The sequence below is a fragment of the Bos indicus genome, chromosome X (genome assembly GCF_029378745.1).
Source record: "Bos indicus isolate NIAB-ARS_2022 breed Sahiwal x Tharparkar chromosome X, NIAB-ARS_B.indTharparkar_mat_pri_1.0, whole genome shotgun sequence".
NCBI classification, from domain to species: domain Eukaryota; kingdom Metazoa; phylum Chordata; class Mammalia; order Artiodactyla; family Bovidae; genus Bos; species Bos indicus.
Window position 1 is genome coordinate 63314100 of NC_091789.1, and position 24410 is coordinate 63338509.

At 42.2% G+C, this 24410-nt stretch overlaps 1 protein-coding gene across 10 annotated transcripts in view; it reads right to left on the minus strand.

Moving 5' to 3' along the window:
- The window catches only part of CHRDL1 (chordin like 1), a 135691-nt gene extending 111566 nt beyond the window's left edge, over positions 1-24125 (minus strand). For 3 of the 10 annotated variants that reach the window (XM_070784865.1, XM_070784862.1, XM_019955451.2), the window contains exons 1-2: positions 23692-24122; positions 19965-20122 (exon numbers count right to left, since the gene is read on the minus strand). In XM_070784865.1, coding sequence (XP_070640966.1) covers positions 19965-20122; positions 23692-23843 — 310 coding nt within the window. In that variant the 5' untranslated portion in view covers positions 23844-24122. Of the gene's footprint in view, positions 1-19964; positions 20123-22482; positions 22527-22557; positions 22947-23691 lie in introns of those variants that run through there. The other 7 variants (XM_070784860.1, XM_070784861.1, XM_070784857.1 and 4 more) reach the window with 7 other exon arrangements.
- Positions 24126-24410: the final 285 nt, after the last annotated feature.

Below are 24410 nucleotides of genomic sequence, written 5' to 3' on the forward strand. Positions count from 1 at the left end.
GTAGCATCCTTTTACTTTTAATCTTTAATCTTATTAAAGATTAAAATAATCTTTAATCTTTAAACTTTTAATCTTATATGTATCTTTACATTTAAAGTGTGTAGGTAACATATAGTTGGGTCTTGTTTTTGTTATAATCCACTTGGATAGTCTGTCTTTTAATTGGTGTATATAGACCATTCACATTTAAAGTGATTATTGATACAGCTGGGTTAATACTGACAATATCTGTAATTATTTTCTATTCATTTTCCTTTTTTTTTATTTTTTTCTTTTGTGTGTGTATTCCACTCTTCCTCTGCTTTCTATGGCTTTATTTGAGCATTTCCTATTATTCTATTTTCTCTCTTTCTTGGTATATCAATTATACTCATCTTTTTAATTAGTAGTAGTCATAGAGTTCGGAGAAGGCAATGGCACCCCACTCCAGTACTCTTGCCTGGAAAATCCCATGGATGGAGGAGCTTGGGGCTGCAGTCCATGGGGTCACTAAGAGTCAGACATGACTGAGCGACTTCCCTTTCACTTTTCACTTTCATGCACTGGAGAAGGAAATGGCAACCTACTCCAGTGTTCTTGCCTGAAGAATCCCAGGGACAGGGGAGCCTAGTGGGCTTCCATCTATGGGGTCGCACAGAGTTGGACACGACTGAAGTGACTTAGCAGCAGTCATAGAGTTTACAATACATATTTACACAAATCTAAATCCACTTTCAAATAACACTATACTGCTTCACAGGCACTGCAGGCACTTTGTAGCAGAGTACATCCTTTATAAAATCACTGTCATTCATTTCACTTTTCCTTAAACTATAATTATTCAGTACACTGTTGCTATTATTATTTTGAACAAACTTTATTCTGTTAGGTTAAGAATAAGAAAAATAAAAGATTTCACTTTACCTTCATTTATTCCTTCTTTAACACTCTTCCCTTTTTTATATAGATCTGAGTTTCTGACATTATTTTCATCTTTCTTAAAGAATTTATTTTAACATTTCTTGTGAGGCAGGTCAATTGGTGAAAAATTCCTTCAATTTCTGTTTGAGAAAATATTCTCATTCACTTTTGAAGCATAGTTTTGCTGGATACAGAATTATAGGTTGATGGATTTTTTCTTTCAAGAATTTAAGTGCTTCATTTCACTCTCTTACTGCTTGCATGGTTTCTGAAGAGAAATCATGTGCAATTCTTATCCTAGTTCCTCTATATGTAATGTGTTTTTCCTCTTTCAAGATGTTTCTTTGTCTTTGATTTTCTGCAGTTTAAATATGATATGCCTAGGTGTAAGTTTTCTCACATGTACCTGCTTTGTGTTCTCTGGGCTTCTTGGATTTGTGCTTTGGTGTTTGTCATTGCTTTTGGAAAATTCTCAGCCATTATTACTTCATTCATTAATTCTTTTTCCTTTCTTTCATCTCCTTCTGTCATTCCTATTACATACGTGTTACACTTTTTGTAATTTTCCCACAGTTCTTCAATATTCTATTGAGTTTGATCACATTTTCAGTTTGGGACATTTCTCTTGGCATACTTTATTTATTTATTTATTTATGGCCGTGCTAGGTCTTTATTGCTGCATGCGCTTTTTTCTAGTTGTGACAAGCAGGGAGCTATTCTTTGCTGCAATACACGGGCTTCTCATTGCTGTGGCTTCTCTCACTGCAGAGCATGGGCCCTAGGGCATGTGGGCTTCAGTAGCTGTGGCATATGGGCTCAGTAGCTGCAGTTTCCAGGCTCTAGAACAGAGACTCAATAGTTGTGACACATGGGCTTAGTTGCTTGCTCTGCAGCATTTTCCCAGATGCTGGAAAAGAAATCTGTGGGATTTTCCCAGATCAGAGATTAAACCTGTGTCTCCTGGATTGGCAGGCAGATTCTTTGCCACTGAGCCACCAGGGAAGCCCCTTGCCATATCTTTAGATGACTTTTTCTTCAATCATGTCCAGTGTGCTGATGAGTTCATCAAAAGCATTCTTCATTTTTGTTACAGTGTTTTTGATTTCTCACATTTCCTTTTGATTCTTATTTTTCATCTCTCTTTACATTGCCCATATATGCTTACATTTTGCCTCCTTTTTTCATTAGAGTTCTCAACACATTAATCTTCTTTATTTTAAATTCCAAGTCTGATAATTTCAAAATATCTGCCATATCTGAGCCTGGTCTGATGCATGATTTGTCTCTTCAGATTGATTTTTCTTTGCCTTTTAGCATGCCCAGTACTTTTTTGTTGGAACTCAGACATGATGTACTTAGTAAAAGTAACTGAGGTAAATGGAGCGTTAGTGTGAGGTCTTATGTTAAGCTCTCTAGGAGTTAGGCTAGTTTTACTGTTTTTTTGTAGCCATGGTGTCAGAGGCTAAAATGTGCCTAGTGTCTTTGTCTATCCTCTCCATTGTTATCGGGTTTCCCTAGATTCTTCTTCTTAAACAGTGTCTAAGGCTTGCAGGTCTTTCAATCTCCTGTTATTATACAGGATCCCAATTGATGCGTAGCAAATTGTAGGGGAAGGAGAAATGTTCTATAATCATATAATTAGCTCTCAGTTTTTAGTGACCCATATCCCTGAGTTGTGACCTTCAAAAGCACTAATTAACTTTGCTCCTGCCTACCAGTGTAGGTGAGACAGGAAAGCTAGTGGAGTTGGGCATATATTCTTTCTTCCAGGGTGGTTCCATTCCACTGTAGCCCACCAGGCTCCTCTGTCCATGGAATTCTCCAGGAAAGAATACTGGAGTTGATTGCCATTTCCTTCTCCAGGGGATCTTCCTGACCCAAGGATCAAACCCACGTCTCTGGCATCGCAGGCAGACGCTTTACTGACTCAGCCATCAGTGAAGACGTTCCAGGGTGGGTTAGGCACTGATAAAACCCAAATTAGTTAGTCTAAGATAAAATCATTTCCCTCGGTTTTTCCAGTAGTCATGTATGGATGTGAGAGTTGGACTATAAAGAAAGCTGAGTGCTGAAGAATTGATGCTTTTGAACTGTGGTGTTGGAGAAGACTCTTGAGAGTCCCTTGGACTGCAAGGAGATCCAACCAGTCCATCCTAAAGGAGATCAGTCCTGGGTGTCCACTGGAAGGACTGATGTTGAAGCTGAAACTCCAATCCTTTGGCCACCTGATGTGAAGAGCCACCTGACTCATTTGAAAAGACCCTGATGCTGGGAAAGATTGAGGGCAGGAGGAGAAGGGGACCAGAGAGGATGAGATGGTTGGATGGCATCACCGACTCAATGGATATGACCTCGAGTAAACTCTGGGAGTTGGTGATGGACAGGGAGGCCTGGTGTGGTGCAGTTCATGGGGTTCGCAAAGAGTCGGACACGACTGAGCAACTAAACTGAAGTGAACTGAAGCCAGGCCTTAGTTAATGAGAATAAAGAACTCTAGGCTCATTTAAAATGGTTACTTTTCCCCCTCCTCTGCCTATAACAATTATAAATTTTTCACCAAACCTGAGAACCTGGTGGGGATCCTAGAGGTAAAAACTCACAAAAAGGAGTTTTTCTCTTTCAAGCTAGAACATGCTCCTTCTCCAGCAATTAGTCGATTATCTGATTACCCATTAAGTGCTCCAACCAGGATCCAGCAGTGGTGATTGTATTCGCCTGTCTTTCCAGTTTTCAAAGAAAAAAACCACAAGGCAGTTTGCCCTGTGACCTCAGTTTTCTGTGATTTTAAGAGGACTTGCTGATTTTCATTTCCTTAAGTCTTTGTTCTTGTGACAATAGGAGTGACAACTTCTAAGCTCTTTACATGTCAAGAAACTAGAAGCTCTTTCTAGTCTCTCTTCTGTGCATAAAGGTGTATAAAGTTTTCTATTTATATAATTAACATATACAATATACGTTTTATAAACTACTTTGAAAGTTAACACATTGTGTACATTTTTGTGCCATTAAATATTCCCCCTATACTACATGCCTAGTGACATGATTTTTCATTAACACAGTTGAAACATAATTTCTTAACCAATCCCCTATTTGAGGGTTCAAATTGTATCCTTTTCTTTGTTTTAAAAAAATTCCATGATAAATATCCCTGTATATAGGGGCTTCCCTGGCTGTCCAGTAGTTAAGACTCTGTGCTTCTACTGCAGGAGACAGTAGAAGATCCATGGTCGAGGAACTAAGATCCCATATGCCTCTGCTGCTGCTGCTGCTGCTAAGTCACTTTAGTCGTGTCTGACTCTGTGCGACCCCATAGACGGCAGCCCACCAGGCTCCCCCGTCCCTGGGATTCTCCAGGCAAGAACACTGGAGTGGGTTACCATTTCCTTCTCCAATGCATACAAGTGAAAAGTGAAAGTGAATTCGCTCAGTCGTGACTGACTCTTAGTGACCCCATGGACTGCAGCCTATCAGGCTCCTCCATCCATGGGATTTTCCAGGCAAGAGTACTGGAGTGGGTTGCCATTGCCTTCTCCGCCATATGCCTCTAGGTGTGGCCAAAAAATAAACAAAAATAAATATCCTTGCATATATACTAATGTATGTAATACTGGTTATTTTCTAAATATAAATTCTTAGAGGTAGTTTTATTGAGTCAAAGGTAATGAATGCTTTTAAATTCCCAATCTATACTGTCAAGCTGCCTTCCAGAAAAGCTGCACTAATTTACTTCCCAATTGCAGTGTGTGAAAATGTCCAACACTGGATATTTTAATTGCTTAAAACTTCATAAATTTGGTGAGGGAAAATGGAAACAATTCTTTTTTTCTTTATCAGATCAGATCAGATCAGTCGCTCAGTCGTGTCCGACTCTTTGCGACCCCATGAAGCGCAGCACGCCAGGCCTCCCTATCCATCACCAACTCTCGGAGTTCACTCAGACTCACGTCCATCGAGTCAGTGATGCCATCCAGCCATCTCATCCTCTGTCATCCCCTTCTCCTCCTGTCCCCAATCCCTCCTAGCATCAGAGTCTTTTCCAATGAGTCAACTCTTCGCATGAGGTGGCCAAAGTACTGGAGCTTCAGCTTTAGCATCATTCCTCCCAAAGAAATCCCAGGGCTGATCTCTTCAGAATGGACTGGTTGGATCTCCTTGCAGTCCAAGGGACCTTTTAATTTCTCCTTTTATGATATTACCATTATTACTGTTAATATTATTATATTAAGCTACATTCTGGACTAAATGTAAGTGCTCAAGACCGTTTATTGATTAAAAGAACTCAGAAAAATCAAAGTTACTTTGTAGGCAAAAGTTGTGTATTTTTCACCCAAGTCTCAGGAATACAATTTTATTGGTAAATACACAAATTAGACCTCTGCTCCACAGTGTTATAGAATCAAGTAAGAAATATTTTTAACAATCCCTGCATGTTTAATTGAGGAGAGACAAATCATGAATTTCCCAAAATAAACATAAATGAGGCACCTTTGGCAAACTTCCACATACTGGTGAGAAGAGAATGACTGTTTCTCTAAAATAAATTCGATAAATTCAAAGTCTTTAAAACACCTAAGTTATTTGCATTTCATATAAACAACTTACCTAGACATTTCAGAAAAATCTGAGTATACACTTAGAAGCAAATCCATGCAGGAGGCTATTTAGGTGGTATTATTAGGCTGGCATAAATTGCCTTACTTGATTGGTTCTTCAATTGTTAATACTTGGATGGAGGTAAGCTGGAAATTACTTTGTTGATTTAAATTCACATTGCAAAGTAAGATGGAACCTGTGTATTACGTATTTGATTCTGGATTATTTTGCTAGAAATAATCAGCTCACTCAGAGGCTGACATGAGATCTACCTACTTAAAATATGAAACTGGATGAGCTTTCATTATTAGCAATGTGATCTGCATGGTTGGGTGATTTATTCCTTTCTGGATGATAAAGAGATGGGATGATAAAAGATAAGGACCCACCCCTTAAAGACTAAGTAAGCACCAAAACAAGGCAAGCTATCAAAATGTGGGTTTCATGTGCATTTACATATTTTTAAAACTCATTTCCAAATTGCTAAGATTCTAACTTACAGGCAAGTCAATTTCCAAAGGAACAGTATACACCAATGCCACAAGGAGGGTATTCTTTATCTACAGCTGTTAAGCAAGTTGCTATCACCTCTCTAAAATATCTTTAAGATAGATTTCTTTACAGAAACTCTTAAATGGATCCTTTCAATATATCTGAGCTCACCACTATTCATGACAACCACAGATGATCCAAATAACTTGTTTCAGCCAACAGATTCTGTTTGCCCCAAATTCAGCCTCTAGATAGAGTACTGTTAGACAATGTGTGAAACTGGCCGATCTGAATTTGCCTTCTCCAAATTTGGCTCAAGGCTAAGGAGGTAGAAGATAAAGGTAAAAAGAGGCCAAGAAACCAGGTCCTGAAGAACACTGAGTCAGATGAGCATGATGATAACAGCAATAAGAAAAATAACAACAAAATTTGTTGAACATGTCTTATAAGTTAAGGGCTTTACATCCATGAATTCAATAAATTCTTGCCACAACCCTACAAGCTAGATCCCATTATTAGCCCCATTTTAGAGATGAGGCACAGGGAGGTTTGGTAACTTGCCTAAGTTGACATGAGTAGTCAAGGTATGGAGCTGGGATTCAAATCTAAGAAGGCTGTCCTCAGAACCAAGGACTGAAACCACAGTAGCATTTTGCCTGTCCTGCTACATGAGTGTAAAGTGCATGTCACCCACTTTTAGAACTTAAAAAATAAAGGGCTTTCACACATTCTTGCCTAACTTTTTCTCAAACCACCCTTCCCACCCTACCTGGAAACACAGCTTGGCTCACTTTTTAACGAATCAGGTGTTGTCTGTAGTGAAGACAAGTCATACTCAAATGACTATAGGAAATGATACAACTGGAAGACTTCATTTTGCATTTTTTGGTATTTATCTCAAGGACAAATTATAAAGTATGAAATAGTGCCTATGCTTCCAAGAGCTATGAAATAGAATTGGGAAGAGACGAGTAACCCTGCTGAAAGTTCTTTTTCATTCTCTTTATACCCATCAGCATTTTTCTCACAATACATGGCATTTATCTCACATTACAATACTAGGTCAAGGTCTAAGTTGCTTAAGTCGTGTCCAACTCTGTGCGACCCCGTGGACTATATCCCGCCAGGCTCCACTGTCCCTGGGATTCTCCAGGCAAGAATACTGGAGTGGGTTGCCATGCTCTCCTCCAGGGGATCTTCCTGACCCAGGGATTGAACCTACGTCTCTTATGTCTCCTGCATTGGCAGGCGGGTTCTTTACCACTAGCGCCATACTAGTGTCTTCCCAACTATGCATCTTGAGGATGAAAACATCTTACTCAAAAACTAACTATGCATCAAAACCTGACCATAAATGCAAACACAGTGGTCTTCATCAAATACTCTGGTCCTACTACCTGAGCAACATGGGATTTGGCTAATTATGCTCCAAAGAGAAATCCACAAATTCCTGGAAGGAGCAAATTCAGGAACTGAAGGCAGAGACAAGGAGCTAAACAGTAATATCACTGGTGCTATAAAACAACACTGCTGCAATTACTGACACTGATTTCAACTACATAGCAAAAGTAAACACTATAATTTTTTTTAAAACTATAATCTTCAAGACATGTTTTACCATGGTTGTCCAAGATTGGGTGCTTAACTGAATTACAGCTGATTTCTCCGTGAGTACATGGAACAATGCTCAATTTTCAGAAACTATGATAAAGTCCATTTCAGCACATTATTATAAGTCTGAACTTTAAAAAACTTTCATGAGTTACACAGCAACATTGACCACACCTCTGCTGCTGCTGCTGCTAAGTCACCTCAGTCGTGTCCAACTCTGTGCAACCCCATAGACGGCAGCCTACCAGGCTCCCCTGTCCCTGGGATTCTCCAGGCAAGAACACTGGAGTGGGTTGCCATTTCCTTCTCCAATGCATGAAAGTGAAAAGTGAAAGTGAAGGTACTCAGTCGTGTCTGACTCCGTGCAACCCCATAGATAGCAGCCCACCAGGCTCCCCCATCTATGGGATTTTCCAGGCAAGAGTACTGGAGTGGGGTGCCATTGCCTTCTCCGACCACACCTCAAGTTTCAGTATATTATCTTGGACAAGAAGCACAGGTGAGTTGATTTTATTGAAACAGTGATACCTCACCAACTTGAAGGAGATTCAGGCAAGTAAACTTATCACTTGCCAGTACCTGAGTAATACCATCTGGAGACTTCAAGTGCTCAGTCTCTCAGTCATGTCCAACTCTTTGTGACTCCATGGACTGTAGCCTTCCGAGTTCCTTTGTCCATGGGATTTCCCAGGCAAGAATATTGGAGTGGGTTGCCATATTCCATCTCCAAGGGATCTTCCCAACCCAGGGATTGAACCCTTGTCTCCTATGGCTCCTGCACTGGCAGATTCTTTACCACTGAGCCACCTGGGAAGTCCAGAGACTTCATGACTTACCACTGACTCATGGTATCTGTAGAGTAGAACTTGGTCCCAAGAGAATTTCAATGAACATTTGAGATGGACCTTCAACCTGTATCATCACAGCTATTTTTCAAATGGGTTCATGTGGCCCTAATTGAAAGTGATAATCCCTGATACTTTAAGGGCCCCTGTTAACAGAAATGATGACAAAAAGTAAACAACAAAGATGTGCTTCTATGCCATCAATGTTTTCCCCAACCATTACTGTCTAGCACCGAGCACCAGGTCAAAAGTTCAATAACTTCATCACCAGTCTAAAGGCAAGAAACATTCCCATGAACAGTTTTCGATAAGAGCTATTACTGTAGACACATCATCATGTTAAGTACTACAATAATATTTATTTTATTATAACACATACAGTCAGTGGACAGGGAGAGATGAATCTTTGCTGTTCATTATATAAGAGGACAAATCAAGTAAACAAATTCCTTTTGGAGTATTTTTTTAAAGGCTACTATAATAGTGAAGAAAAAATTAAAAGCATAAGTACTTCTCTTCTGACATTTATCTAACTTGAAGCAGAACGAAGGGCATGATGTAGCAGTCACTACAGAAAAAAAATGTCCTATATCTCTGAAAATTGGGTTTCTAGAACTGAAATCTCAGTCAGAATTCCTCAGGGCTTTAAGACTTCATTTTCAGGCTACTGAAGCCAGTGAAAACGGAAAGCCAAGAAAAATCCAAGTCCTTCACTTTTGAGTATACAGCTTATTTCTCTTTATCTGGTAGTTAATTATCTTATTCCTACTTGTTGGATCATTTGTCCAAAATTAATTCAACTTAATATATATTGAGTGGCCTATGCACAGCCTGGGCTTCCACTACCTGCCTTTTCTACTAGCAGGTGGGCAAACTCAATGAGAAGAAAAGGTCCATATTTCAAAGAGGTTTGAGAGTTGAGCAAGGCGACATCATTGGCTAAGTTGAGAAATGAAGATTTTCCATGAAATTTCAATTCATTGTGCCCTTCTATCTCCCATTAACATGGATAACTGAGACTTGATGGTATTCTCAAGGCCATGGGAGATACTTTTACAGGAAGGCTGCTCAACTGGTGAAATCTGATCTGAATAATTTTTCTGGCTAAAATCATCTCTTGTCATCTGGCATAGGACTTTGGGCAAAAAATCAAAGCTCTTGTCTGAAAAAAACAAATTGTTCTTTCTATCAGCACCTCAGCTGCACAAATCTCTGCTAAAGGAGGTTTACTTACTATTTGGTCAAGAATTTAAGTTGTGCTCTTGAACTCTTCACAACAGAATCAACTTTGTGTGCCCCACAACTGATACCTAACTTATCCAGTTTTCACTTCAGACAACATAGGCTAAGTCTCCACTACAGGTGCACTTTAGAGAATCCATGATGAATCAGTGCTTCATTTAAAATTTTTTTTTAATAGGAGGATAATTGCTTTACAATGCTGTGTTGATTTCTGCCATTCACCAGTGTGAATCAGCCATAAATATACATACATCCCCTCCTCTTGACCCTCCCTCCCACCCCTCTAAGTTGTCACAGAGCACTTGGTTGAGCTCCCCATGTTATACAGCAACTTCCACCTAGCTGGCTTATTTATATATGGTAATGTATATATTTCAACAGTATTTTATCAATGCATTCCACCCTCTCCTTCCCCTGCTGTGTCCACAAGTATGTTCTCTAAGTCTGCATCTCTATTCCTGCCCTGCAAATAGGTTAATCAGTACTATTTTCTAGATTCTATACATATGCATTAATATATATTTCTTTTTCTCTTTCTGACTTACTTCACTCTGTGTAACAGGCTCTAGGTTCATCCACCTCACTAGAACTGACTCAAGCTTGCTCCTTTTTATGTCTGAGTAATATTCCATTGTACATATGTACCACAACTTCTTTATCCATTCATCTGTCAATGTACATCTAAGTTGATTCCATGTCCTGGCAATTGTAAATAGTGCTGCAATGAACACTGGGGTACATGTGTCTTTTTGAATTATGGCTCATGCAGCTCAATATCAGAAAAACAAACAACTCAATCAAAAAATGGGCAGAAGACCTAAACACATACTTCTCCAAAGAGGACACCCAGATAGCCAATAAACACATGGAAAAATGCTTAACACTGCTCATTATTAGAGAAATGCAAATCAAAACTACAGTGATGTATCATCTCACTCCAATAAGAATGACCATCATAAAAAAAAATCTATAAACAATAAATGCTGCAGAGGATGTGGAGGAAAGGGAGCCCTCCTGTACTGTTAGTGGTAATGTAAACTGGCACAGCCACTATGGAGAACAGTATAGAGATTCTTTTCAAAACACTAGGAATAAACTACCATATGACCCAGTAATCCCACTACTGGGCACATACCCTGCCTGAGTGCTTCATTTTTATAAAGTAATATATATGTGTTGTTGTTGTCATTTAGCTGCTAAGTCATGTCCAACTCTTTTGTGACCCCCATAGACTGTAGCCCGCCAGGCTCCTCTATACATGGGATTTCCCAGGCAAGAATACTGGAGTGCTGGAGTTGCCATTTCTTTTTCCAGGGGATCTTCCCAACCCAGGGATTGAACCTGGGTCTCTGGCATTGCAGGCAGATTATTTACCATCTGAGCCACCATGGAAGCCCACACATGTGTGTGTGTGTGTGTGTGTGTGTGTGTGTGTGTGTGTAGTTACATAGAAAAAAAGACTCTAAGTCTATATACCAATTAACCATGATTAACATGCAGATGACACCACCCTTATGGCAGAAAGTGAAGAGGAACTAAAAAGCCTCTTGATGAAAGTGAAAGAGGAGAGTGAAAAAGTTGGCTTAAAGCTCAACATTCAGAAAACTAAGATCAGGGCATCTGGTCCCATCACTTCATGGGAAATAGATGGGGCAACACTGGAAACAGTGTCAGACTTTATTTTTTTGGGCTCCAAAATCACTGCAGATGATGATTGCAGCCATGAAATTAAAAGACGCTTACTCCTTAGAAGGAAAGTTATGACCAACCTAGATAGCATATTCAAAAGCAGAGACGTTACTTTGCCAACAAAGGTCCGTCTAGTCAAGGCTATGCTTTTTCCAGTGGTCATGTATGGATGTGAGAGTTGGACTGTGAAGAAAGCTGAGTGCCGAAGAATTGATGCTTCTGAACTGTGGTGTTGGAGAAGACTCTTGAGATTCCCTTGGACTGCAAGGAGATCCAACCAGTCCATTCTAAAGGAGATCAGTCCTGGGCATTCTTTGGAAGGAATGATGCTAAAGCTGAAACTCCAGTACTTTGGCCACCTCATGCGAAGAGTTGACTCATTGGAAAAGACTCTGATGCTGGGAGGGATTGTGGGCAGGAGGAAAAGGGGATGACAGAGGATGAGATGGCTGGATGGCATCACTGACTTGATGGATGTGAGTTTGAGTGAACTCCGGGAGTTGGTGATGGACAGGGAGGTCTGGCGTGCTGTGATTCATGGGGTTGCAAAGAGTCGGACATGACTGAGTGACTGAACTGAACTGAACATAAATGTTGAGATTACCAATGACTTTTGTTTCTCTAATACTTTTATTTTCTTCTGAATGTTGAAAAATGACATCTATTTTTAAATAGAAAAAAATCACATTGATGTAAACTTTGCTTAGGGCATCTGATAATTGACAATGCAGTCTACTAGACATATTAAACAACCATATGTATAACATTTCCATGTTCTAACCTTCGATTAGCTTATATCATTCAAAGTTAAACTATCTGGACTACATTAACTTAGCACTTAAAAAAATTTATATTAGATATAATTTAATGTTTGCCCTATTCCTTTACAGAGGGTTAATAGAGAAATGCCAAATATGATTCTTCTTTCTTCTATGAAACCAAGATTACAATTGGTGTCTTTGTACCACCCAAAATGTACTTTCTGCAAACATCCCATCATTAATACCATTTGACTAAGTGGGAGGTAGATGAAATTGTACTTTTCTCTTGCCAACCAATGGAAAGCTTCTCTTTTTATCTTTTCAGGAAGCATATACCAACTTAGAAATGTGAATACTGTAATGTACCAACCTTTGTGCATGCTCAGTCACTCAACTGTATCTGACTCTCGGAGACCCCATGAACTATAGCCCACCAGGCCCCTCTGTCCATGGAATTTTCCAGGCAAGAATACTGGAGAGGGTTGCCATTTCCTTCTCCAGGGGATCTTCCTGACCCGGGGATGGAACCCGCATCTCTTGCATCTCCTGCATTGACAGGTGGATTCTTTACCACTGAGCCACCTGGGAAGCCCCATGATACCAAATCAGGTGTTAAAAATATCTACCCTTTCTACTTTGGTCAGGTGGCCTCTATTTTTTGTTTCAGCTTTTAAAAAGTTATCTTGCAACTATTCTTTTGTATATGCTGTGATGTGCTGGGCTTAGTCACTCAGTGGTGTCCGACTCTTTGTGACCCCATGGACTGTAGCCTGCCAGGTGCCTTTGTCCATGGGGATTATCCAGGCAAGAATACTGGAGTAGGTTCCCATGCCCTCCTCCAGGGGATCTTCCCAACCCTGGGACTGATCCCAGGTCTCTCACACTGCAGGTGGATTCTTTACCATCTGAGTCACCAGGGAAGCCCAAGAATACTGTAGTGGGTAGCCTATCACTTCCCCAGGGGATCTTCCCAACCCAGGAATTGAACCAGGGTCTCCTGCATTGCAGGTGGATTCCTTACCAGCTGATCTACCAGGAAATCCCATTCTTTCATATAGAACCTATAACTACCCTTCTGGGAAGTAGCACGCTATAAATCTTAAATGAGTAAAACGCTTTTTGCAAAGACCTTGTGACAATGATAAAAGTCCAGGTGTGCTCCAAATACTAAAGACAGAGCCTTGGTTTCCCTGATGCCTCAGACAGTAACGAATGTGCCTGCAATTCAGGAGACAGGTTCAATCCCTGGGTCGGGAAGATCCCCTGGAGGAGGAAATGGCAACCCACTCCAGTATTCTTGCCTGGAGAATCCCATGGACAGAAGAGCCTTGCAGACTACAGTCTATGGGGTCCAAAGAGTTGGACGTGACTGAGGGACTAACACTTCCACTTTCATTTTTCTGGTTTCCCTTGCCCTCCCCGATGCACAACCCCTTATTCTCCCATCCTTTAGTTTGCTGTCCAGAAGGGAAGAATTCCTCTCAGAGAGTAGAGAATCTTTAGTTCAGAGAGAGCGTGAATGACTCAACCAACACCACACAGTGAGCAATAGAACTGACCAGAAGCCAGGTCTCCTGACTTAGAGCACAGTTCACTCTCCATTAGATTATGAGGGCATTCCAATCCTTCTGATAAGTCAGGGAAATCTAAGAAGCATGCACATAAAGGCACATATTTTTAGCCTTCCTCACACATTTCCTTTGGCTTAGCTTATTTAGGTTCCAGAATAATTTTAGTCCTAGACTCTATCTTTTAACTCCCAAATAGTATACTGCCTGTCTTTGGAATTCTGATTACAAAGTTCTTTATTCATCTACTCAGATCATCTCACATGTTACGTGGCTGCCATGTGCAAAGCTGTGCATGCCATGCTAAGTCACTTCAGTTGTGTCCGACTCTTTGGGACCCCATGGACTGTAGCCTGTCAGGATCCTCTGTCCATGGGATTCGCCAGGGAAGAATACAGGAGTAGGTTACTATTTCCTTCTCCACAGGTGCAAAGCACTGGGCTTCTATTCAAGAGAAGGCACTGGCTTCCTCAAAGAACTGCTAGACACAAACTGGTGTTGTGAACAGAACAGCGGATCTGGAGACCTGGGTTTTCATTCTGGTGCTGCCCTGGATTTGCTGTCTGGCTTTGTACAAAGTCACTTGGCCTCACTCAGTTTCAAGTTTCTCATTTGAAAATTAAGGTGATAATATCATTGGGCCTGTAAGAGAGTTACTCTAATTGCTGTGTGTGCGTATGTTAGTCACTCAGTTGTGTCTGACTCTGCAACCCCATGGACTGTAGCCTGCCAGGCTCCCGTGTCCATGGAATCTCCAAGCAAGAATACTGGAGTGGGTTGACATTCCCTTCTCCAGGGGATCCTTCTGACCCGAGGATCAAACCCGGGTCTCCTGCACTAGAGGCAGATTCTTTACTGTCTGAGCCATCAGGGAAGCTACCATTCATTAAAAACTGTGTGCCAGCCACTGACACACAGCCCTCTGTGTGCACAATATGATCGAGTCTTTAGATGACCATGTTTACAATCAATACACTATTATTTCCCCTACTGTACTGATAAGAGCACTAAAGCTGGAGAGATTAAGCAACATTCCCAAAGTAAGTAAGGAAGTCGTGGATCTGGGGTTTGGATCAAAGTGGACTCCAGAGTTTCCATAGCCAACACCACTGGTCCCTCCCAACATAAAAAATAATTAAGAATATACCTTGAAAGGCATTAAGCTAATTTTAAAGCATTCTCATTTACTCTACTTCTACCTATCTGAACTTCTAAGATGTGAATACATCTATTCTTCTGCTCATTTCTTTGTCTTGTCAAATAATCACCTTGAATGTCCAAGCAATAACCTGGAGGTGGGGGACTCAAGCCCTTCTGGTTGACTTTCACAATAAAGAGGCTCTGGGTAGGCTCCATAAGACCATGCTTCCTGTGTCTCAAAATTTCACTATCTTCTTCCTTCTCTGCAATCTTTTGGGGACTCATCCTTCCTGGGAAGTTCAGAGGCCCATTTTCAGCCAAATACAAATGTTAGAAGCTTTTCTCCAAAGGAGAAAAATGAGTGAGAATCTAGTCCCTTAGAAGATCCAGCTAACCCATCTTATAAAGAAGGCACAGAAGCCATGAAATACACCAACCATTTCTCTCCCAAGGACTTTTGCCAGCCTTGGCACAGGCTGGTTCATTTGAAATATATAATTAAATATTCTTAACAACTCAATTCTTCCACCTCACTTTGATCAATAGTTCATTACCTAAGTCAGATGTGCCAAAAGAGGCAAACTCTTCAGCTCATTTTGTCCTACATTTGCATGAATATTATGCACTGAATATTATGCTTCTTTGAACTTCAAAAGAACTTCCTGGCCTCTTTTGACTACAACTTTAACAATTGAGCATAATGGAGTTACAGAAAGACATTTTCCCAGCTAAAGATCTCCAACCTCGCTGCTTTTGGACAGGAACAAACTTTTATATAAGCCATAAATGGCTCATTCATCCACTGTGATGGCACTGTCCATATTTCCCGGGTTCCTGAGCGGGTTTTCCCTCCTGTGAGAGCAAGGTAACTCTGGCTAATTAGCTACTAGCAAGTGGCAGCACCCACTTCTACTTTTCCTTGTGCAAACAGCTTTCTGCTTTGAAAGCATTTCCTCCAGACCTCCTCAGATTCTACACCAGTTGAGTGAGTGTCTTTGACCATAATAGCATCGCCCCTCATTCCATCCTGATGCCTAAAATGGGAGAGCAAACAGGCTACCGAGCATCTGCCTTGACCAATATGCTTATACTCAAACCAGCCCATGAGTGAGAAAAAACCTTGGCTTCCTTGGGTAAAACAGTATCAGGCAGCAAGGAGCGACATGAAACTTTATGATCCTTACACATTTCTTGAAGTTTTTCTGTTATTTTTTCCCCTCATTTTGCTTCTTCCATTCCTATACCTACTCTTCTCTAGAACTCAACAGCACAATATGGGAATCCTGATTTCCTTTTACTTCAAAGGACTTTTTCCTGTTGTCAAAGTAATATTGCCAATTGTGAAATCTTTGGAATAAACAGAAGTATAAAGATGAACAAAAATAACAGTCATGAAACTACTACCCAGAGATAAAAAATTAGTTCCCTCTTGCACACCATGTGTGTGCGTGCATGCTCAGTCGTGTCTGACTCTTTGTGTCCCCATCGACTGTAGTCTGCCAGGCTGGCTCCTCTGTCCATGGGGTTTTCCAGGCAAGAATACTGGAGTGGGGCTGCCATGCCCTTCTCCAGGGGATATTCCTGACCCAGGGATTGGACCTTTTTCTCCTTCATTGGCAGGTGGATTCTCTACCACCGAGCCACCTGGGAAGCCTCACTGTGCACCAAGCATGAATATAAAGTTCAGGTAGAAGAGAGAACTATGGGTAAAACCCCAAATTATGGAAGCAGTAGAAAAAAATATAAGAATATGGAGTAGGAAAGATCTTCCTAGGAATAAGAAGAAATCCACAAGCCATAAAGGAAATGAATGACAGATCTGACTACACAAAAATTTAAAACTTCTATATGGGAAAATATGGCTTATACAAAGTTTGAATGAAATGGCAGACTGGGAAAACAATACGTGAAATACAAAAGGTTATTAACAACATTTGAAATAACAAAATGTTAATAAATAAGCTTTTGCAAATCAATAAGACAAGCAACCCAACTGAAAAATAGCCAATTCACTGGAGAAATACAATTGAATTAAAAGTAATTGAAAATATACTCCAGTAACAGGAAAATCTCACAGCACAACTGAAACATGATTTCCTCTAGTAAACTGGCCCATGAATACAGTGATTAATAATACTTTTAGTGAAGGAATTAGAAATGGACATGCATACATATATGGTGGAAGTATAAACTGATACTTTTTTTGGAAGGACAATTTGACAGTTTTTGCCAAGATTAAAACTGAGCATACACTTTGACCTGACAATTACTCACAAATACTTGCTTAAGTGCTTTCAGGCATTCACTAATGCCTTACTTATAGTAATAACAAAACTGGAAACAATCTAAATATCTACAAATAGGGACTATCTAAACAATCCATGGCACACTCATATAACCGGGTACTATGTAGGCATTAGAATGAACATGGTACTGTTACACTGAAATGTTCTGACATGGAAGGATGTCCCGGACACACTGCTGAATAAAGCAAGTTATAAGGAATATATATATATATATATATATAATATCCAATTTTTGTAAAAGAAAAAATCCCTATAGATATGTATGTTTTGATAACACAGAGAGAAAACATCATGGAAGAAACATAAAACTATTATTAATAGAATAATAGAAAACTATTATTAATAGTAACAGTCATCCCTGAGGTGCGGGAATGGGAGTTGAGAGAAACAGGTTCTTTATGAAGTTCAGATACTTTCACATCATTTTGTTCAGTGAGTAGTATTCATTTCATAATTTAAGAAATTTCAAAATAAGCTAATATAAGCATTTTCCAGGGCTATCATTTTCAATAAGAAGTGTTTGGTAGCATGAGAGTACATTACAAGGATCATTTATGCAACCATTTCCTACTGCTTCTAATGTCTTGTGCTGCTGCTGCTAAGTCGCTTCAGCCGTGTCCAACTCTGTGCGACCCCACAGACGGCAGTCCACCAGGCTCCCCTGTCCCTGGGATTCTCCATGCAAGAACACTGGAGTGGGTTGCCATTTCCTTCTCCAATGCATGAAAGGGAAAGTGAAAGGGAAGTTGCTCAGTTGCCTCCGGCTCTTCATGGCCCCATGGACTGCAGCCTACCAGGCTCCTCCACCCACGGGATTTTCCAGGCAAGAGTACTGGAGTGGGGTGCCATTGCCTTCTCTGTCTAATGTCTTGTAGAGCTGCAATATAAATCTCTGTGCATGCACTGTGTGTATGTGTGTGTGTGAGTGTGTATGTGTGCCAAGGTAACATACCTAAGGCATAGACTTTTAGAGTTTCCTTTTAGTGGAGATAACTTTGCACATATCTTTGAGACAGTTAGCTTGGGTCAGGCCCCAGAGAATGATGCTGAGGGCTCATTTAGGGAATGATGATGACCTAAGCCTCATTATCTGACTATAAGCTGGAAACACTAGCCCAGAACTGGTCCCTTAGGCCATCTGTTACATAATCATTTTGACACCAACTGAATATCCAAAGGGCTTGGGACAGACTCACAGGCAGTAGGAAATGTTAGAGAGTGATAGTTTGGGGCCTGTTAGTTTTCAATCACATTTTTCCTTTGGTTTGTCAATTAAGCTCTAATTGTCTATTTCTATGGACAATATTACTCAATTCTTCATTAATATGGAAGGCTTCCCAGAGAAGATGGTCTCCTATGAGTTGCAAGCTTCCCCATGCTGCCACAAGGCCATAAGGGAAGTTTCTCCCTAAGAAACAAAGGAGTTTTAAGTCCAGCTGCTTGTGAGCTTAGCTGAGAATAGACTGGACTTTTCTCTTACATCCACTTAAATCAAGGCAAACTTCTGGAAGACGACGGTTCTGAGGTGGATTACATATTCAAGCAGAAGAAGGTTGGTTGAGGACTACAAGAGAAGAGGCTGATTTAAGCTCTCTTGCTCCTACTGTGTCCTGCTCAAATTTCCTTTTTTGTGTCTTGATCATACGAGAGATTACAATGGATCACTCATGTTTAAAAGCCTAATCAAAAGCCCCATTTCTCTCAGGAAGGAGACTCACTTTACTGTGAAAACCATAGTGAAGTAGAAAGACAGGTAACAGTGGAACAGATTCGGCACTGTTCTCCCTAACAGAGAGCCTCATGCCCAATATATTTAACTTAAGCTGATAAAGGAGATATGTGTTGAAATGATGGGCTTCAGATGCTGTTTCAGCTCCTACCAGGCATATTTACACAGTTCCTTCTCATGAATAAGTTCAGTGGAGCAGAGAATGCCCCGTCTTGGACCAGTTCCACTTTGTGCTTCTTTCGATGCAGCCAAAAAGGGGAACTAGAGAGAGGGCTTTTCCTTCAAATGCAGAGCCAGGGTCCACCTTGGAGGTGGCTGCAAATGGCCCAAAGATGGTGAGGCTCACAGTGGGCAAAGGCAGGCAGACAGCTCCTAACAAGGGCAGAGATGTCAATGGTTACTCATAAGTCTCCCAAATGTGGCCGCAAGGAGGGTTAATTACCCCCCTTTTCCTGCCACTCAGCTTTCTCCAATGTGTCAGCCCATGACACGGATCGCTGACTTTCTAGAAATATTCCCTGGCTTTGCAGGGACGTTCCGTTCAACAAATGGCATCCAATTTGCTCACGGTCCCTGGAATCTCAATTTCCTCAAAGGATTTTTCATCTCAATCCAGTTCGTGTGAAGGTTTTTTCCTTCTTCGTTTTTCGGCAGAAGGGAATAGGCAGAGCCTGCTTTACTTTTTTTTCTTTTTCTTTTCTATGTTATTCTTTTTCATAAAGTGAAAACCTTTGTGGAAGAGTCTGAAATTTGGGAAAAAATCCAGCTCATCTGTCAGATATTTCTAGAATTACGTAAAATGGAATGAGATTTGTACAGTTTAGAACAGGAAACGGAAAATAACTAATGTGTCATGTGTTCTATGAGATGAAAACTATATGATAATCAGAAAAACAGCCCCAAATTCATTGGCCTGATTCAAAGCTCTCCTTCTTTTATCAACTCACACATAAACCAGTAACATTCACTTTCTTAGATTCGTGGCAGGGCCACATTTGGGCTAACTCGCAATCTCTTCAGATTATAAGCACATTCTCAAAGAAATGACAAGAAAGTATCTTGTTTTTTTTTAAACTCAAGACACTTACGTTTTACTTGCTCTGTTCTGCTTCCTTCTAGGAAAAGAAAGAACAGCAACAAGGAAAAGATGTATCTCATGCCTCCCATGCAGCCCATCTTCCACTTTTTTCTCATTCCAGCCAGTGCAAAAGGCAACTTGAAACTTTCAGGGCCCCGTGTACTCAAGCTGTTGGGAAGAAAGCAGACAAAAAGACTTACAACAGATCTACTGGAACTGATGGAGACCTCTTATCTCAGGCTTCTAACCTACTGGGGGGCGGGAAGGGCTGGGGGAATTTACATGTGTAATAAGCACTGTTTTCCTGCAAAGAAAGAAAAGGCCTCTCCTGCCTTGCAAAGACTGTGGAGGAAAATGTAAGTGGACTAACATACATTCCTATCCAACGCTAAGGCTAAATCCTTACAGGCAAGTCATAGGAAAGAAAAAATAAACTTTGAAATCCTCATTTCTAAGGGAATTAAAGTTGATTTCTCAAGAGATTTTCTTTGGGAGAAAAGGGAAACTGGGGTTTGCAAAACGGCCATTTTGGCAAACAAGATAAAAATAATAGGCAGTGACCCAAACAATTTTTGAAACGAAAGTCAACTGATCTTAGCTTCAAGACTATCATTATTTTTAATCCTTCAGGGATGGGGCAAGCATTGATCAGTGTTTCGCCTGTGTCTCTTATGAGATCTATAAGGATTTTCAGTTTGGCTACTTATGTTGGAAAAGACAGATGTGATTAGCAAATGGATGTGATGTAAGCACCTGAATGGTTCAGACATACTCCTCTCACATGAAGTCCCCTGTGAAATGGAAATTTTAAATGGACCATTTAAGGAATATTGGGCAAACTTAAGTAGGTAATATGTTCACATTGCATCACCACGCAAAAGACCACCCCAAAAGCACCTATCATTCCTAAAAATAGGAGAACTGCATTTCCAGTCTCAGGAGTGGAAAGCTTTTTGAGGCTTAGAACACAGAAGGTTTGCTATAGATTATATCCAGCCACAGGTCATTTCCATCGACTTTAGAGCTGGCAAAACTCTTCCAAAGGGGGATTTGAAAATATTTAAATAATTCAAGAAACACCATATTTCAGTCTGGGATTAACACTGGATGGGAAGTGAGTTCAACAATCTTTTCAGCAGGTCCAACCTAAATATTGAGTATAGAGAGCTGGATGGAATACAAGATGATCATTCTGGAGAACTGAATTGTCTTTGGGCCACGATGTGAATGCCACCACTCTTACTTTAAATATTATGAAGTTGGCCAGATAATTTAAAATCCATGGTTTCAAATTAAGAGTATGTAACCAAAGCAGAACTGGTCATAGAGAATAATTTATGCTATCAGCCAGGATTTGCAGGACCGGTTTGCTGCTCTACCTCCTTCCTGCTCCTCAAACGACAACTAAATTTTCCTGGGACATGTTCATAGCCTTCAAAAGACCTGGGTTCTGATGACCAGATCCCGTCTGGGAGTTTCTGGCCCTTCTTCAATCACTCAGAATGTCCATCTCTGTCCTCTGAGAGTTACCAGGTTCCCTCGAAGCAAATCATTTCCATGAACAGCTTTAACACAGCGACTCACCCCAGTGAGGTTCTTCCCGAGCCTTCTTTAATAAGCTTATCCCCCAAGTCTCCAAAGGAGAAAGATTTTTTTTAAACCACTGAAATTCAATTTATCATAATCACATATGGCTCTCAGGGGGGATTTCTGAAGCCATGGTTTTCGGGTCTCCCCATGCAAGAACCAACTGGATTGTTTTTCTTGTACAATGGTTGGGTGATTTGGTGAACAGTAGCATTGCCTCATAACTCAAGCTGGCAAGAAAACGGCTCTTAGGTTTTGGTTTTTGTTTTTTCTTTTTTTTTTTTTTTGCTTTTCTTGGGTCTCAACTAATGGTATGAGCAAAGAGAAAAGTTGGTGACTAGAGAGCAATTAATCTCTTTTGGCGTTCCTGTCATCTGTGTGGCCTCCCTGGCTGGGCTGAAGAACATCAGAAAATGAATCTCTTTATAAATAATCACTTTTGCTTTACAAGATCCTGAAGTCCTGCCTTTATGTTCTGTATGGAGCTATAAACCTAGAAGAGTTCCCTCCCCAGGTCTCTGTTAAATTTCTCTTTATCCCTTTAACTTTTTCTTTTGGGGGGAGGAGAACAGTTCAAGACATTTGTTGGGGCTGCAGCAATAAACACGAGTGAGCATTGCTCAGCAAACATGCCGACTCTTACACTTGCAAAGAGCCAAACTGTCCTTAATTTTTCAAATTATACTTTGACCCAGTTAACTGGAGTTATTTCGGCATTAACTCTCTGTTTGCTTCACACAGGCCGTTGTGCCATTGAACTTGCACTGGCTCTTTTACAGGTTACTTAGAAATGTAGCCATTGACATATCTGGGGGAAAGCCAGGCTCCAACAAGAAAACAACAAAGAAAACAAAAATTCTGAGACCAACGCTGCCGAGCTGGGGAGGGTGAGTGGGCTTTACAGGAGTCTAAGAAACACGTAAGATCCTAAAGAAATGCACCCATTAAGGTGCCTTCGTAAAACAAGCATTCACCAAGTTCATTTGCAACAAGGGAGGGGATCAAGGGCTCCTTGCCTGGCTGTGACTGCAAGGGATCTGGGCCGCCAAGTGTCAAGGCTCTGTCCGTTCTCAGAAGAGGTCTCCTGGGTAGAATAGAATCAGAGACATTCCCAAAGGAAGGCTAAAGGATGGGCAGGTCAGCCAGCTCTTCATGCCCCACAGTGTTCCTTTAATCCTTCCTAGAGGCTTCACTACCCTTGTAATCTTACATGCACTATTGTCTGTGGGACAGCCCCCAGGGTAACAATTCTCTTTTGGACAAACAGTAAGAGGACACTGGAGTCGCAGGCCAGAGTCCATCAGCTAAAATCCTCTCCCCAATCTACCACCCAACAAGAAAAGCTCCATTCACTGGCGGTGGGCTGGCTCTGAAAAATGGCAGCTTCAAGGCCAGGGTGTCTCTGGTCTGAGTTGAGATGCCTTTGTCGCTATGACGGACAAACAACGACTGGAATTTGGTTTGCAAAACACCATGCTATCTATCATTTCCTTTTGATTCCCCACAACAACTCCACCTTCAAAATGGGCATCCTGGAGCCCAGAGAACTCAACTACCCATTCTCATAAAGTTAGTGGCAGGGCCGACAGGAACTAGAAGGCAGGCTTTCCAGGCCCTGAGTTCTGGCAATACTGCGTTGCACCCTGAGCTTAGCGGGTCCAACTCTGACCCCAGTGGTCCGGGCCAGAAAATGAGGCAGATGTCCACAAGGAGGACAGAGGCGCCTCCAGCCCCTTCTGCTCTGTTTCCTTAACTTGAGTACCTCGGAACCACCTACTGGTCCAGGGCACTTCAGCAAGCAAGCAAAAAAGACTCAGGACACAGGCGATCACTAAGGGGACTGCAGAACCTGTTAGATGGCTACCCAAGGGGCCTCCCCGCAGCTCCAGAGCCTGGAACTAAGCAGGCCAAGCGGGAGTGGCGAGTTCGAATCCGGAGGGAGCCGACCCCCCCCCCCCCCCCATCCACCCACCTACCTTGGTGCAGCGCCCTGGGCCCCACCTCCAGCCGGGCCGCGGGCAGCTGAAACAGGGAGCCGGCTGGGGTGGCAGGTTCGGGGAAGTTTGTGGTGCCGTGGGGGAAGACGGCCCACCTGTGCAAAGGCTGGAAAGGAAGAGTGGGAAAGCAGGCGCCAGGCACCTCTCACTGACCTGGCCACCGGCCTCCTCCGCGGTCCACGCGTGCAGGCGTTCCAAGCTCCCCGGGGCGCTCCTCCGAGGTCTGGGATTCGCAGGTTGTGGCGAGAGCTAGAGTGCGTGCGAGGGGGGAGGGGGGACTCGAAAGTGGGTGGGAGGAAAAACATCACCGCCCTCACACCACGAGGGAGCAGCGGTTCGCTCGGCTCCCGGGGGCAGAGCCAAGGCGCGGGTGCGGCGGCCCGGGGCCACCTGCCCGCCCGCCGCCCGCTCCCCAGTTGGCCAGCGAGGCCGGCGGCTCGGCGCGGGCGGGAAGTCCGCGACCACGCAGCAGCTGCAAGCCCGCACCCCCTCGCCTCCCGGACACCGCCGCTTTCTCCCCTATCCCTCGACCCGAAAGTTAAGAAATCGGGAGAAAGTGTGAGGCTCAGCCGGCGACTTTCCCATCACGCAGCGCCAGCCGTCGCCCCCCCCAACCCCCGCTCCTCTGGCTAAGCGAGCGTTGGGGTCTTAAAGGGACCGCACATCTCCTCCGGCCCCTCCTCCCGCTCCGCGCTGGAGGCGCCTAGGAGCTCCCCGCCGCTTGCTCACGGCCTGATGACCCCGGCTGCCCTCCGACTTCCCTGCTGGAAGCCCTCAGCCCCCTCTCTTCCGGCACCACGGCCGCTCTGCGTGCACCTGGTCTGGTCCCCAGCCGGCGCGCGGGACGCGGGATGAATTGGCCTCGAAAATGA